Source organism: Dipodomys ordii, unplaced genomic scaffold (genome assembly GCF_000151885.1).
Source record: "Dipodomys ordii isolate 6190 unplaced genomic scaffold, Dord_2.0 Scaffold36, whole genome shotgun sequence".
In the NCBI taxonomy this organism is placed as follows: Eukaryota; Metazoa; Chordata; class Mammalia; order Rodentia; family Heteromyidae; genus Dipodomys; species Dipodomys ordii.
In genome coordinates this window covers 955586-971910 of record NW_012267252.1, presented here as the reverse complement: position 1 = coordinate 971910, position 16325 = coordinate 955586, and the positions used below count along the sequence as shown (strand labels likewise).

Below are 16325 nucleotides of genomic sequence, written 5' to 3'. Positions count from 1 at the left end.
TGGGTGTGAATTCTCTTACTCCCACATTAAATAAATAATCGCTTTTTTTTTCCTTTTTCACTCACTTTTCCTATTGGCAAAATTGAAGTACAGCCAGCCTTTCAGGGTAAGCAGAGGACTCAGTGAGCACTGCTGCCCTGGCATGATAGGGCTTCCCTCTGCTCTAGGGTGTGTTAGTTTCTGCAATTTCAGCCTTGCTATGCCCCGAGTTATCACTTGCCAGCAATTTCATGACTTTGAAGCCCATGAAAGGCAGAGGTATGGTAAGCAAAACTCAGAAGTAACTTACTATTTTTCTGGTTCACTGTTTGTCTCATCTCTGAGACTGAGTTAACCTCATAGGAATGATGTAAGGTTTATGGTCTGATCACTGTGGAAACATTGCTGAAGAGTGGCAAATTAAGTTGCTTTTCTGGTTTTTTTTGGTTGCTATTGGCATTTTTTTTTCATCTCCAGACTTCTATCTATAGATATATAGAATGGGCAACAGAGGAGGGAAGATAAGATAGATTCAAAGCTGGGTTCTTGTCGCTCCCAGGATCACTTTGTTCCTCCATTGAAGGAGGAACAGTGCTTGTGAGTGGTGATCCTGCATGCATGCATGTGCAAGCAAAATGAGGTTGGCTTTGTGGCCACGCTAAGTAAGGGGTGAGATTGCTCTATATTTTACTCTTATGCTTCATTTATAGCTGCTTTCTGGGTTAATTAGTTAACTTTGAGGGGAAAAAGAAGAAGGACTGAAGGTTGAAACTAGCTGTATGATGTAGAAGTGTCTTCAGACAGTCTAATAGTTCTTTAATGGTTTTGTCCACTCTTAAATGTTGCTCAGTGGATTCTTTACCTAGCTAAGATCTTTATTATTGCTAGCCTTCAATCAGGTGACTATGCAGAATGTACTTTTTTTTCTGGATTTTTTTTTCTTTATGTGATGTTAGGAAGACCTAGAGAAATAATATGTTGACACTTAAAAAGAAAATAGAATGAGTTTAGCTAAATTTCTTTTCTGTTGAAAGTTTATTTTGACATATTTACAGTTCCTTGCCCTGCCAGTGGCATCCTAGCACTTTCTTTGATGTCAGTCATGGGTCATGAACTCAGGGCCTGGATACAGTTTCCTGAGCCTTTTTGCTCAAGAGTAGTGCTCTACCACTTGAGCCACAGCTCCACTTCTGGCCTTTTGGTGGTTAATTGGAGATGAGAGTTGCATGCATTTTCCTGCCTGAGCTGTCTTTGAATGAAGATCCTCAGGTCTCAGCATCTTGAGTAGCTGGGACTTACAGGTATGAGCCAGTGGTACCCAGCTCTAGCACTCATTCATTCATTTATTCATTCATTTTTGCAAGTCCTGGGGCTTGAACTCAGGGCCTGGGCACAGTCCCTGAGCTTCTTTTTTTTTTCGAGGCTAGAACTCTCTACCATTAGAGCCACAGCACCACTTCTGGCCTTTTCTATTTATGTGGTACTGAGGACTCAAACCCAGGGCTTCATGCATGGTAGGCTAGGCAAGCACTCTACCACTAAGCCACATTCCCAGCCCCAACCTGTTGTTACAGGTCATCTGTTTTGGGCTGAGTTGGGATGGGATGGGGTGAAGTGCAAACTAGAACAGATTAATGTGTTGTCATAATACAAAAATTATGCACACCCACCAATTAATAATGATTAAAATGTTTGCCAAAATGAAAAATACCTGTTATTGTTTTTAATGTATAGGAAGAAATGGACTTTGTGTTAAGTAGGAAAATAACATTGGTTTAGCCTTTATATTATGAACATAGTTCTTTTTTTTTATGAACATAGTTCTGTTTTGAGGAGTACATCTCTGTTATTCCTAAGACTTCTGCTTTTCTAGAGAGCACAGTCAGTATCCTCCTTATAAAGTCCTACTCTTATAAGTCTGTTTATGAAATATGTTTATAAAATTAAGAAAAATAATTCTCTAGGTTGATAGTGATTTGATTTTAAGCACATCTTACCCAGAAGGAAGCAATGCTTTGTAAATCTTGAAAACTGGATGCAATTATTAAACTAGTGCTATATTATGCCAGTTAAGGTTTTGATGGCAATTCAAATTTTATAGGTATTTTTATGTTAAAAACCCAGTTTTTTTTTAATTGAAGTTTTTTGTTTTGTTGATCGTGGGGCTTAATCTCTGGGCTTGGGAGCTGTCCCTCAGCTCTTCTGCTCAAGGAGAGCACTCTACCACTTGAGCCACAGCACTACTTCTGATTTTCTGGTGGTTTATTGGAGATCAGAGCTTCACGGACTTTCCTGCCCAGGCTGGCTTTGAACCGTGATTCTCAGATCTCAGCCTCCTGAGTAGCTAGGATTACAGGTGTGAGCCACCAGTGCCCAGTTAATTGAAGTTTTTTTTTTCCTACCTACCTAGTAAAGAGGTTATATTATTATAGCTATTTTAAATGCATTATCAGTATTTTAAATTTTAGTGTATTATGAAAGAAATGTCAGTGGAATAGGTTTAATTTATTGCTTTGGGATTTAAAAAATGTCAAATTATGGGAAATTTCAAATATATATAAAAAGCTAAGCTGTCAGTAATTATCTGCTCAATCTTGTTTGTTTACATTCCCATTTTGCCCCACTTTTATTGTAACGTTATTCTCAGATCTATGTCACTTAAACTATAATATTTCAGTATATCTCTGTCTCTAAAACATAAGCCAAATTCATTATGCTGATGAAATGTTCAGTTAGTATTCACATTTACTTCACCTGTTGCCACTTCTAGTTTTAGTACAGTTTGCATCAAGATGCATGTATTGCTTGGTAACCAAGGGTTTTCTAATCTATTCATGTTCTTCTTTCTTCACTTTTTTTTTTTTTTTTTTTGTTTTTGTGATTCTTGGGGCTCGAACTCTGGGCCTCAGGCATGCAAGCCAAGCGCTCTACCACTGAGTCACCTTCCCAGCCCTCTTCACTATTTTTTAAAAATTATTTTTAAAAATTCTATTTAGCTAGGTATAGTGGTGTATGCTTGTAATCCCAGCGGCTTGGGAGGTGGAGACAGGAGAATTCCGGAGTTATAGACCAATCCAGGCAAAAAGGTAGTGAGATCCTGTCCCCAAAAATAAAAGATCTTAAGGCTTAGGGTGTAGCTCAAGTGGTAGAGCATTTGCATGAAGTCATTTCTGAGTTCAGTCCCCAGTTCCACGAAAAAAAAGAAAAAGAAAAACAAAACAAAAAACCCCAAAAAGCCTATTTAGTGTTTTACACTCTGGATTTGGTTGATTGTATCTGTGAGATGAGATTTCATTTAGTGTTTTTCCACATGTTCTCCTCTTGCATATTTCTTCAAACTGTTAATCACAGCCTTGTTCATACCAATTTTTTTTTCTTTTGGGGTTCGTTCATGGAGCCTGAACTCTGGGCCTGGGCGCTGTCCCTCAGCTCTTCACCTCAAGGCTAGCACTCTACCACTTGAGACACAGTGCCACTTCCGGCTTTTTTCTTATGTGGTGCTGAGGAATCGAACCCAGGGCCTCGAGCATGCCATGCAAGTGCTCTACTACTGAGCCACTTTCCCAGCCCCTCATACCAATTCTTATCTAACAATATGTAGCACATAGTTTTCTTTTTCAAGGGTCATATATGTGACCAAGAGTCATTGATAATTATTGGTTAGCTCAAGTAATTTATTATAGTTAGAATATTTCTGTTTCTTAGCTAGAATACTTTTTATGAGAACTTTCTTTTCATCCACTATTTGTTTACCTTTAGGTGTAGCTCAAGGGTGAAATTCACTTGTTGAATAGAGAATAGTTGGTTCCAAAGTGAGTAATTATACACATCTGGGTGTGTATGCCATTATTAACTAAGAAAATTTACTTTTAAGCTTTTTAAGAATATTGGCCTAAAGCTGGGCACTAGTGGCTCACGCCTGTAATCTTCGCTACTCAGGAGGCTAAGGATCGTGGTTCAAAGCCAGCCTGGGCAGGAAAGTTGGTGAGACACTAATCTCCAATAAACCACCAGAAAACCAGGAGTGACGCTGTGGCTCAAGTGGTAGAGCACTAGCCTTGAGCTGAAGAGCTGAGGGATAGCTCCCAGGCCCAGAGTTCAAGCCCTACAACTGATTTAAAAAAAAAGAAAGAAAGAAAAAGAATATTGGCTTAAATGGCAAATTCCTAAGTGGAGAACTTTCTGACAATTTAGGGACCAGCTCTCTTGTTCTGAATATTCATTATAAAGAATATTCCAGTTGGGTCATTCATGCAGCAACTTACTGAGTACCTTTTCTTGAGTCAGGTGCTTCGTTAACAGAATAGAAAACTGTTCTCATTTTCAGGAGTTTTGAGCCCCATTTGAGATTTATTCAAGACTAGCATTTCTTTTTATCTGTTTACCTCTCTCTTGGTTCATTCCTTCCAATATGTCATCCTTTCTACTAAATGTACAGCTTCTCTAGCTGTAACAGAAAAGGAGTCTCAAGGAAGTGGCTCTTCTGGAGAGCTGCAAAGGCCATTGGCCATGCTTCTCAGTTCTTCCCTGAGGTACTGCTTGCTTTCACCTACCCTTGAGATTGCAGAAACATACTAGTAGTAGATAAGAGACCTCAAATAGTACATTCTCAAATAAGGTAAGTTTATTTTTTCATTTAACAATATTTTGTCATAGTCAAGTTTTTTTAAAATAAAAGATGTATTTTAAATATTCTACAGTTATTAACTAATTATACTAATTGTGATTTAATTCTTTAAAAATACATTAGGTCAGATTTGGTATGTGACTGTAACAGATGCTTTATGAAAGCAAATAATAGAATTTTAATTCACAGAGAATGCTAGTATAATACTATACTGCAAAAAAAAAACAACAACTTTCCAGAGCAGAGAGCTTTAGTAAATCTTGAATACTGCTCCATATGTATTTATTGTTTTATTTATTTTTAATTTAAATTTTAAGGTGATGTACAGAGGGGTTTCATTTGTTTTAATACATTTTATTTTGTCTTTGCAGGAGCAATTGGTTACATGGGAACAAGTGCCTTTGTCCGAAAAATCTATACTAATGTGAAAATTGACTAGAGATACAAAAAAACCTGGAACTTTGGATCAATTTCTCTTTCATAGTGGTGGAACTTGCACAGCAAAAAAGGAAAGCGCAAGAAGAAATTTGGGCTTAACACTGGGTACACTGTGGGTCTCTCTTTCATGGATGGCTTAAAGTAACATCTATTTCCATTGATCCTAGGTTCTTACTGACTGCTTTCTCCAACTGTTCACAGCAAATGTGTGGATTTTATGCAGTAGGCATTACTACAGTACATGGCTAATCTTCCCAAAAACTAGCTCATTAAAGATGAAATAGACCAGCTCTCTTCAGTGAAGAGGACAAATAGTTTATTTAAAGCATTTGTTCCAATATAAATAAATAAGAGGGAAACTTGGATGCTAAAAGTACATGAATAGAAATCTTCCTGGCACTTAGTATTTCTATGTTCTTGAAAAATGATGTTCCAGAAAGATTACCTTTTCTTTTATTTTTACTGCCATTGTTGACCTATTGTGGGACATTTTTATATATTGAATCTGGGTTCTTTTTTGATCTGTTATTAGTTGTCCATGACCTGCACCCCGCACCCCAACGCAACTGCATCCTTTTTTAAAAAAGGAAAAAAAAAAAAAGAAAACTTAGCCAAGTTAAATTCTGCATGTAATATATCTGCTGTCATCTTAGTCAGACCAACTTTCCATTTATTTATCTTAAAATTATCCAATTACATCTTAATTCCATCCAAAGATACAGTCCGAAGATAGATGTGTATTCTCTATATGCAATTTACTGTACAGTTAGAAAGCAAAGTATTAAATGGAGAAGGTACTTGTTTTTATAAACATTTGAGATTTAGATAATCTACATTTTAACTGAGTATCTAAAGTGATTATCCCCTCACCCCCCAGTTAGTCTCACATCTTTTTTTGGGTTTGAATGAAGGCTTTACATGAGAAATTATTAAAAACAAGGGGGGGTGGGTAATAAATGTATATAACATTAAATAATGTAACGTAGGTGTAGATTTCCAACTGCATTTGGATGTACAGACTGAATAGGGAGTACTTTTTCTGATGATTGGTGTAGAAATATGTGAATTTGGGTGGCTTTTTACATCTTGCCTACCATTGCATGAAACATTGGGGTTCCTTCAAAATGTGTGTGTCATACTTCTTTTGGGTGGGGGGTGTTTTATTCTGTTTCTTTTCTGAGACTCATACAGGAGCTAAATTTGTAATTTAGAAACATTTAATTTTGTTAATCCTGTCTGGGACATTTAAATAACATCTAAAGCATCATTGCTTTAGAATGTTCAAATAAAATTTCCTGACCAAATTGTTTTGTGAAAATAGATGTGTTTCCAATTTGAAGATAACTGTCCAAAAAGCAGTGTTACAGAATCCCACTTATTTTTTTTAACATACCATAAATGTGCTTTTGAATACAAAGGGCCCATATACTAATGTCCCCAGCTTGCCTACATCCAAATTATCCAGTTCAGTGACAGAGTGAGAAACTCTTGAATAAAATTATGGCACCAGGCTGATGTGCTGTGAGTGGTGCGGGCACAGTGGTAGCTTCTTTATTTGGTGAACAAATAGGCTGCTCTTCTCTAAAAGAAAGAAATTGCACTTGTGCATTTTTCTGGAATTGCCCATAATGTGAAGTTTCTCTAAAACCATTGTGTTTCTGGTTTAATAATTTGCTATGCAAATGATCACTTAAACCAGTACTATACATTGGTGTTTTTAGAAAAACATCACCACTACTGAACACCTTAGTGTGAACTTCATGCCATTAGTAGTTACTAATGGACTCCATATTCTGTACTGTGGCATTTAAGCCTTATGAAGGGTGAAAAATTTGATGTCTGACCACTTAGATAATGGCTAGTATGAGCAAATAGAAATTTGATCAGAAACTATAGGTATGTACTTCAAGCCAGAATGTTGCATTAAACATAATCTGTTGGCTCTTCCATTTTCTTACCTGCATTTATTATCTTGGAAACAACTAAAACTCACTATCTTAATTACTTAATGTTCTGTAACTTTTTAATATAAAATATTTTTAACAAGAAAACACATTATTTAATTGGGTATAAATTGGAACTGCAGGGTTTGGGGGGCTTTTTTTGTTTTGTTTTTTTTTGTTGTTGTTGTCTTATTAAAATAGTAGTTTTTCATGCCATGAATCCTGCAGGTAAGATGAAGGGTTTTTAAAAAATATCTTAGTTATTTTCAGGTGAACCAATCCTTACTAGTAAGTTGAGCTCCACTTGACAGTCTTTGGAATCTGTGGTGAAAAATAGATTTTTAATATTCAAATACATTAAGGGCATTATATATCACCTTGAAAAGTTCTTTACAAAAGTCATGGTTCCCACACCTGTAATTCTGGCTTTGTGGGAAGTGGAGATAGGAAGATCATGGTTTGAAGCCAGCCTGAACAAAAGAATATTAGCAAGAGTCTTAACTCTTAAGAACAAGCCATATATGGTGGTCACTTGTAGTCCCAGCTACTTAAGACATATAGGTTGGAAGATTGCAGAAACAAGACCCTATAACTAACGCAAAAAAAAAATAAATAAATAAAATCTGAGGCAGGTGCAAGCCCTGAGTTCAGGCTTTGATACCTTCCTCCCCAAATCCCCTCCCCCAAAAGAAATGGTTTTATGTTGGTTTGTAGCTGACTACACAAATGTGTCTTGAAGAAGATAGAATTCATAAATGACTTAGCTTCTCAGTAGAATAGTAAAACAGAATCTTACCGAAGTTGAGAGTTTTTAATTCTGTGTATGTCTTTCATTTGCTAACATTTGCTCAATTATCAGCTGACATTTTGAACACTATCAAAAACAAAGAGTAAACCAGACACTGGTGGCTCGTGTATATCCTCGCTTTCTCAGGAGACTGAGAGCTGAGGATTGTACTTCAAATTTAGCACAGACAGAAAGTTTGTGAGACTCTTTTCTTCAATTAACCAGCAAAAAGCCAGAAGTGGAGATGTGCCTCACATGGTAGAGCGCTAGCCTTGAGCACAAAAGCTCAGGGAGAGTGCTCAGCCCTGTGTTCAAACTCCAGGCCTAACACCCAAAGAAAAAATCTTTAGGGGAAACTTTCTCTGTTCCTAATTCATCTCCTAAAATTCAACAGAGTAGAAGTTGACATTATACATCTCTTCTGGTACCAAGAGTAGGATAAAGTAGAAATGTAATGGCTAGAGGAAAGAAAAGTATACTTTAGTATATAGTGTTGGGCTCCTAGATTATACTGGGTTTGCCCATAAATCAAGCCCAATACTCTTAGAACTTATCATCTTGTGGTGATATCTGAACCTAGTGAACTATTTGCTTGGGTGTTTTCCACTGACAGTGGGCAGACTCTCTATAAAGGTGGTTGCTGCAAACTAGTTCTTCCAAAAGCCACTTTATTGAGGGTTTATCCACAAATTGTATTCATTTTGATACAGCTTTTGTTTCTCTAAATGTTTACTAACCACCTATGCCAAATGTCTTGCAAATAAATGTTATTTTTCAACTTCCTGAATTTTTACAAATGTAAAAAGAGATGATGTATTAATGTAATTTGTTCAGGAAAAGCTACATACCGAAGGGCTTCTGTATATGAATTCTAGGGGGCAAAGCCTATGTAAAACCTGTAGTTAGTCTGGGTTTTAAGTTTAGATCTCAGTGTGTGTTACTGCTTCATTCTGTTGATTTATTGGAACATTTATAAATAGGACTAGTTTTGTGTAAAAACACAAGTATCTTTCAAAATTCTAGTTATGAAACTCTTAAGTAATTACAGTGTTGAAATCTGAAAAGAGTTTTAGGAAAATGTTCATGACTGAGTATAGAAATAGTGTAGGTTGACAAGGTAGAAGATAAGAATTATTATGTTAATGCAGAAATTTCAAAAAGTTCTATTTCAGTATGAGGAATAACTACTTTTCTTCTGAGCATTTTCTAAAAGATAGCTCATTGGACATTCTTACTGGCACTATAGATACTAATATGCAAAGACAAAATCAGGTTTCTTTCATTGTTATGAAGTGGAGACAAATTGTTGTAAGAGCTGCTTATAAGTATTGGTGAACTAGGTGTATAGTAATTGACCAGAAAGCACAGTGTGTTTACAGTTAGAGTGCTGTAATAGCTTAAGGCAAGGAAGAAAAAACAGTTCTGTTTGAAGGACAACAAAGTGTCGTTGGGAAAGCACTCCAACTTGAGCTTTCCAGCTTGTTAAACTTGAACCTATTAATCCCCACAGAGCATGGACAGTCAACAGAGTTGGAGGGAAACAGTGATTACCCAGTGGTCACTTCCGTTTTATACACATCCTTGGTTTGTGTAGGCCATATTCCACCTGGCTTTTTAGTTATTTAGAAATTTAGTAATGTATCAAATATAATTGAGGTTCTAATCTAGTCTGTTAATTTATCTGAAGCTGGATTTTTAAAAAGTAATAAAAAGTTAAACATTTCCCTTGAATGCTTTCTTTCTTTACTTTTTTAAGACAAGAGAAGCAAATATAAGGGATAACATACTAATAGCACTCAGTGCTCTACAGTAAATAAGGTATATGTCGGGGGAGCATTGCCAAAGACCACATAGTAATTGAGGCATTGGACAATGGGAGCAAATATAAAGCAGCCATAGTATAATAGGGAAGCTATAACTATAGAAACAACTGCAAATGAAAAACTTAGTTTTTTTTAAATTTAATTTTGTAAAGGTAATATACAGAGGGTTTAGAAGGACTTAAAATTTAGGGTTTAACTCTCTTCCCCCAAGTTTATGAAGGAAAAAAAAATTAAGGTACAGACCAGTTGCTAGAATGGTACAATGAATAAAGTTTGTCTTTTAAATGTTCCAAATTACCATTCTTTTGACTCTTCATCATATATAATCTTCAAATCTTGCACACAGACCCCACCACCCCTGTTCCTGTTATTCTTAAAGAAAGAATACATTACATTAGTCTGGTACGTACTACTTTTTTCCATAGTAGTTTCACACATGTGCCCTCACAGCGTCCTTTGTAACTAATAGCATAAATAAGAAAGGCTTTGTTTTTAATCCCAGAAATAATCAAGATTAGGGCCTGTTCTCTTGTTGGATGTAACTGGAAGTTGGAGGTATCACCTCTGTAGCCCAGAGAGCAAGTGTTAATATGGGAAGTCACACTGATTGTCAGTGTAATGATCAGTATACTGATGGATGGACTGTTCTTGGTGTACTCCGTTTGAAGCAGTAGTTTCACTTTCTGGTTTTCATATTCATTCTTAGCTCATTTTTAAGATCCTTCCCTGCTTCCTTTTCTCCTGATTTTTTAAGCTACTTTACTTAGTGTCTGTACTCATTTTAAAGATCCTTCCCTGCTTCCTTTTCTCTTGATTTTTTTTTAAGCTACCTTACTTGGTGTCTATACTTGGCAATTTGTATTTGCCTGATGGTTTTTAAGTTAGTGTGAATTTGGACTAATTCTGACATCTTTTTTTCTTCTTTTCTTTTTTTTTTTTGGTTGTGGGGCTTGAACTCTGGGCTTGGGTGCTGTCCCTCGGCTCTTCAGCTCAAGGTGAGCACTCTACCACTTCAGCCACAGTGCCATAGAGTCTCATGGACTTTCCTGCCCGGGCTGGCTTTGAACTGTGATCCTTAGATCTCAGCCTCCTGTGTAGCTAGGATTATGGTGTGAGCCACCAGTGTCCAGCTACTTCTTATATCTTCTATGAACACTTTTTGTCCGATTAGAAAAGGAAGCATAGAGGGAAGTCTGTTACTCAGCCAGCTTCTTAATTTTGAAGTGGGAACTACTAAATCTACAATTTGACATTAGAAAAGATAAAATAGGCTATATTTGGACATATGAAGTCAATGTTATTAAATGTACAAGTGTATTTAGAGTGAACCTTGTTTTAATTTTCAAAATTTAATGTGATGATCTTCAAATGAAAAAAATTGTAGACAGTTGTAAGGAGGCGATGATGTAAGTCTGGCCAGTGTCAGTTTGTCTTAGCTAAGTCTTACTTTTTGTGCCAATCCAGGGGCTTGAACTCAAGGCCTGGGTGCTGTCCCTGAGCTTTTATGCTTAAGGCTAGTACTCTACCACTTGTGCCACAGCTCTGGCTCCAGCTTTTTGTTGGTTAATTGAAGGTAAACATTTCTTGCAGTTTCCTACCTGGTCTGTTTTCCAACTGTGATCCTCTTATCTTAGTCTCCTGAGTAGCTAGGATTTCAAGCATGAGCAACTAGTGCCAGACAGCTCAGTCTTAAGTGACCAAGATTACAGGACTAATTCTGAAGGTCCTGACGGGGGAAAGGTAGAGTCTGTCTAGAGAGACAGGTGATTCTAAGTTGGGGTTTGTTAAGAGTGGGCTGCTGAAGTAGCTCAGGCAGGGCAGACCTGAATTGGTGTCAGTTGTAGCATTTGCTCCACTAGATGCTGTGTGAGGATGCAGGTCTGTAGCTGTTAGTGTTCCAGGCAGAGCATGGAGGTGTGAGGCAGCAGAGCTAAGGATAGCTGTCAATGCTTAATGTGAGTGGCATAAAGAAATTATATGCCAATGATAGGCAAAAGGAAGACAATGGTAGTGGGGCCCTGGTACTCCACCTGAGAAGCTAAGATAAGGGTGTTGGAGATTCAGGGAAGGTATAAGGCAGCTGCTGAAAATTGTAACAGCATCTCTGTGGTTAACAATGGGAGAAAAGAGTGAGCTGGTAGAGAATGCCTTCTCTTCTGAAGATTGTGTTCCCTGTCCTGGAGAAGATTTTGATGGTAGTTGGTGGAATGAGAGTTTCCAGGGTTGGGTAAAGGAGAATCAAAAGACCTGAAGGGGGTCTAAAGGCTGCTGCAGAAGAACTTGTTCACTGAGAAGCACCCAATTGAAGCACTGACTCAAGATTGAGAATTTACTTTCAGGATTTCCAGAGGACTAAAGTTCTTGGGAAGAAACCCACCAAAATTAGGAATGTGTAATTGTTGAACAGCTTTAGGTCTTTAGCCTGTGCTTCTAAATGTAAGCTTTTTTATTTTAAAACATTTTTAAAAAAATGTTTTAAAGTGATGAGTTAAATTAGGAACTGTAACTGATGAGAAAAATACTAAAACATCTCGGTCTTCCTAGCTAGCCTTTCTAACAATCCCAATGTTTTGTTGCTGATTGCCTGTTGGTTGATTGCCAAAGCAGCATCAAAACAAGCCCTTTGATGAAGTTGTACAGCTTGCTCACCCAGAGGCTCCAGTCTTCAAATTTTGGACAAAGGGTAATGATGAAAAGACCTACCCACCAGGTGGGGATTAGAAGGCAGTAAACCTCACAACCTCCGTGCATGCACAAGGTGGCTTCTGATGTCTGTTTTCCAGAGGAATTCCTTGCTTGTGAAGCCAGTTGGCTTTTGCCAACTGCCATCTGGACACCTAAAAGTGTCACAGAAGTTTGTTAGGCCTTTTAGGTGTTGACTTTGTGGACTTGTCTACTGACAAGTGGTGACCTTCATAGGGGTGAGTACAGCATACTATGGCGTTGGGTTTGACTCCTAGCATTCAGGCAGAAATGCCATTTAATCTCCTTCCACACCTATTGCCTGTTTAATGGCCACTTGGCCTTCCCTGCCATTTGGTGGGATCCATTCACCCTCTAGTCCCCTCCTGCCTGCCAGTTCCTAACCCAGTCTTGACCAATCTTGACTTTATCCTATATGTGCCCATTAGGTGATAGATAACTTGGATACAGGAGGCAGGGTCAAACTTCATTTCTTTGTAAGAACCAGTAGCACCCTTTCCTGGTTTGAAGGAATTGTTATCCTAGTTAATAAATAAGAGAATGACATGACCATAATGTTATGAAATAGATGGTTGGCACAAAGACCAGCTGTGTGCCCCCTGTTCATTATTTGTTATTAATGGCTATAAAAACCATGTGGAAAGAAACCTACAAGGGTTTATTTTAGAACTTTTAAACTTCCCTAAAAGGAAAGTTAAAGAAGTCTACTAGGTGTGATGATAAAAAAAATTCTGCACATACCATTGGTATTATACTTTATAATTAGGGCAGCTTTGCTTTCTCACACAAAATCTTTGAAAGCCTTACTGTAATAATACATGTCTAAGTTAAAATGGACCATTTTTACGCTTAAGGCACATCATAGAAGTGGATTTCAAGTAGCTTTTGATTGTTACTCCAAATCATTTGGGCATATATTTATCATTTGCTAAAAGAAACCCGATGCTAGCAATTGGTCCTTTTATTCTGACAGGCTAATATTGAGGGACTTTAATGAAACATCTAATTTTAGGAAGCATGGTGTGGCTCCAAGTTTTAGACCATAGGAAGCATCACGTAGGCTGTGCGTGTGCGTGCACGCGCGCGCGCTGTTTACTGGGGGGGAAAAGTCACCTAGAAGGGAAATCTGCCCCTTAAACGCTTTTTACATACCACCAGCCACTGCATTGAGTTGGGTGGGCGCCACCGCAGATGCCTCTCGTAGCTGGATGAGAGGTGGTTTGAAAGGGCTGGGGAAGCCGACGTCCTCCGGCCTTTCCTCCTTTCCAGCAGCCAGTGCCCTAAAGCACAGCGCGAGTTGTTAGCGACTCGGAGCGCCTGCCGGCGTCCACGTGTGCGCCGGGAGTTGTAAAGTGAGTTACTGAAACAGCGAGGCGGGAAGCCCGGCCGAGATAGTAAGGAGCATCGTTGCGGGAGCCCGGGCCCGGGCTGACGCCCCAAAAGGCCGCCTTCGGCGTGTGCGAGCGCTACCGGCTCTCGGCCGCGGCCTTCAGCATCCTCACTTCGCTCCCCTTCCTCCGAAGTTGCGGAGGTGCCGGGAAGAGGAGGGGCCTCGCCTCGGGCGTCCGAGTGATTGGCTGTCCGGAGGCCTTGGCGGGGGCTGTGTGGTCCAGCTCTGGTGGAGAGGGGGCGGAGCGGCCACTGCTTCACCACCACCGCCACAATCACAACCTCCGCAGCCTCGGCCGGGCTAGTCGCTCCGAGCGGGCTGCTTCCCGGGTGCCCCATCGCGGACAGTGGGCGCCGCGCTCGGCTCTCGGCGAGGACGCCATGCCCCGCGTCCGCTCTTAGCCGCCGACGCCGGACCCAGTGCACCATCTCCCCCAAGCCGAGCTTTCGCGCTCGCGAGTCCCTCGGCCCCCACCAGCCCCGCGCCACCATGCCCTCGGCAACTGCGCTCCGGGCTCTGGTGCCACTGCTGCTGCCGCCCCTGCTGCTGCTGCTGCCGCTGCCCCGCGGCGCCGGGGGGCTCGGGGGGCGCTCGGAGGCCGCCCTGGACTACTGGGCTCCGGAAGGCGAGGCGGGCGCGGAGCCGCAGCTGGAGCACTACCACGATCCGTGCAAAGCCGGTAGGTGCCGCCGCCTCGGGGCAAGTCCAGCCAAAGTTTGCCTTTGAAATGCAAATGAGTGGTGGGCGAGCCTGCGCCTCCGTCTCTGGGGCGGGTCTCCCCTCTCCCGGGATGTCCCCAGGTCACGGGGAAAACAATGCCCCCGCGGAAACTGCCTAAATACCCTCGGGTCCCAGGCTCGCGGGCGCGCCCCGGGCAGCGGCCAGGACCGGCCCCTAGGCCAATGAGGGGTGTGAATCAGGGCGGGGGGGGGCGCTCCGGGAGGCGGCGGGCTCCGGGGCCCCTGTCCGCCCGAACGCGGAGGGGCTGGAGGGGAGGCTCGGGGCTGGGCGCAGCGCTCGCAGACTCCGATTGGAGTGGCTGGCTCCGATGTCACGGCATTCGGAAGTTTCGCACAAAGTTTCCCAAGCTCCGTAGTTCACGCTTGGAAAGAGATTTTTAAGAAGGACCGAAGAGCATCACAGCAAGCAGGAGGAACAGAGTTACCTAGGGAGAACGCGCCGGGCTCGAGTTGCTGCTAACTTCCCCGCGGTCCTCTCCGCGCGGTCCCGCTTGGGGGTTGCCCGGGAGGGGCGGAGATGGAAGCCAGCAGGTGCTCTAATCCCACCAGGAAGCGGCTCCCCGGGACGCGCGGGACGCGCGGGCGCTGAGCGCGGCCGGCCGGGGCACTGCAGCTCCGGGATCCCTAGCGAGGTCGGCTTCTGAACCCGAATCCTTAAGGTGTCAGGCCCAGATGGGCCCAATGGCAGGTCGCGAAGAGAACCGACAGGGCCGTTTCCCAACGGAACAGAGGGGTGCTTTCGCTCTGCGGGTGAAGCTGGCCTCAGACCACAGCTGCTCCAGGCTGGTGGTCAGGCCCGGTGGGTAGAGGTGTTTGCCTTTGAGCATTGTCTGGTCCCTTTCAGCTGGCCTCAGGCAGAGCGTGGCTTCACCCTCAGAGGGTCCAGCAGCTTCCTCCCGGCGCTACACCTAGCAGGTCTGGGCCAGTTCCCTGGGCCAGCACCTCATTTTCTCACTTCCTGGAGACCTCTACCACTCTATTTCCTCATCTCTGAAGGCCCAGATTTATGGGAAAAATCTTTGCCAGTGGAATAATGATGTGGGCATTGCAGTTGTTTTTTATTGTTACTGTGATGGCTCTGATGCAGGTCTGCGGGGGTGGGGTGCTGCATAAACCAAAACTGGGGTGAAATCTGGGGGAGATGAGGTTGGAGGACTTAGGAGTTTGTGAGGATTTTGTGAGGGTTGAAGACCAAACCAGGTGTGAGTGGCCTCATCTTACCAAACAATGAAGACGCCTGCAGAATATCCACCTATTTGCTGTACCTGTGGAGCCCCTGAGCTGGGAGGGAGGCCAGAAGAATTGATTTCAGGGTAATTCAAGATCACATTAGCAGGTAGCACTCCTGACTGTGGTAGGGCGAGGGAGATGGTCTCCAGAGCATTGTTAGGATGGTCTTGAAGAGAGGACACTGAAGCTGGGAAAATGAGATGGAAGGGCACCAACTACCAGCGGCACCTGTGGGATCCTGGACTCTGCCACTGGGCACTTGGAGCCAAGAGCTGGGAAGAGATTAGTTTGCTCCTGAATGAAAAACCCTATTAAGTTGGATGCTGGCACCTGGATTTGCAGCTGCAAATCCAAAGGTATAAGACTCAGGAATGACTATGAAGCCTTCCTAGCCTGGTCTCAGCTTCCAGGGATCAACCCCGAGGCGTTTGCTTTAGGCTTTGGATACTCAAGTCTTGCCAAGTCTGGGACAATCTTCTAAAGTGGTTTCAGACAGCTCTGTGCATCCTTCACAGCCCTTTGGATCCTCTCAACCTACCAGACTCTCCCTGAGTTGTTTTTGATGCTAAAAGCCTGTGGGAAAAGGGGCGGGGGGAGGAGGGCCAATTTTCAGAAAGGGCAGTGGCCAGGGAGACCTGGGAAAGGAAGTCTCAGCCTTCCTACCT

The 16325-nt window shown here is 41.8% G+C and overlaps 2 protein-coding genes across 2 annotated transcripts in view; both read left to right on the top strand.

The window, feature by feature from the left end:
• Tm9sf3 (transmembrane 9 superfamily member 3) overlaps positions 1-6348 on the top strand; it is a 58470-nt gene extending 52122 nt beyond the window's left edge. The window contains exon 15 of the mRNA XM_013017727.1: positions 4978-6348. Coding sequence (XP_012873181.1) covers positions 4978-5045 — 68 coding nt within the window. The 3' untranslated portion in view covers positions 5046-6348. The remainder of the gene's footprint in view (positions 1-4977) is intronic.
• Positions 6349-14179: 7831 nt separating this feature from the next.
• The window catches only part of Tll2 (tolloid-like 2), a 107394-nt gene continuing 105248 nt past the window's right edge, over positions 14180-16325 (top strand). The window contains exon 1 of the mRNA XM_013017559.1: positions 14180-14369. Within this exon, the coding sequence (XP_012873013.1) occupies positions 14180-14369 (190 nt within the window). The remainder of the gene's footprint in view (positions 14370-16325) is intronic.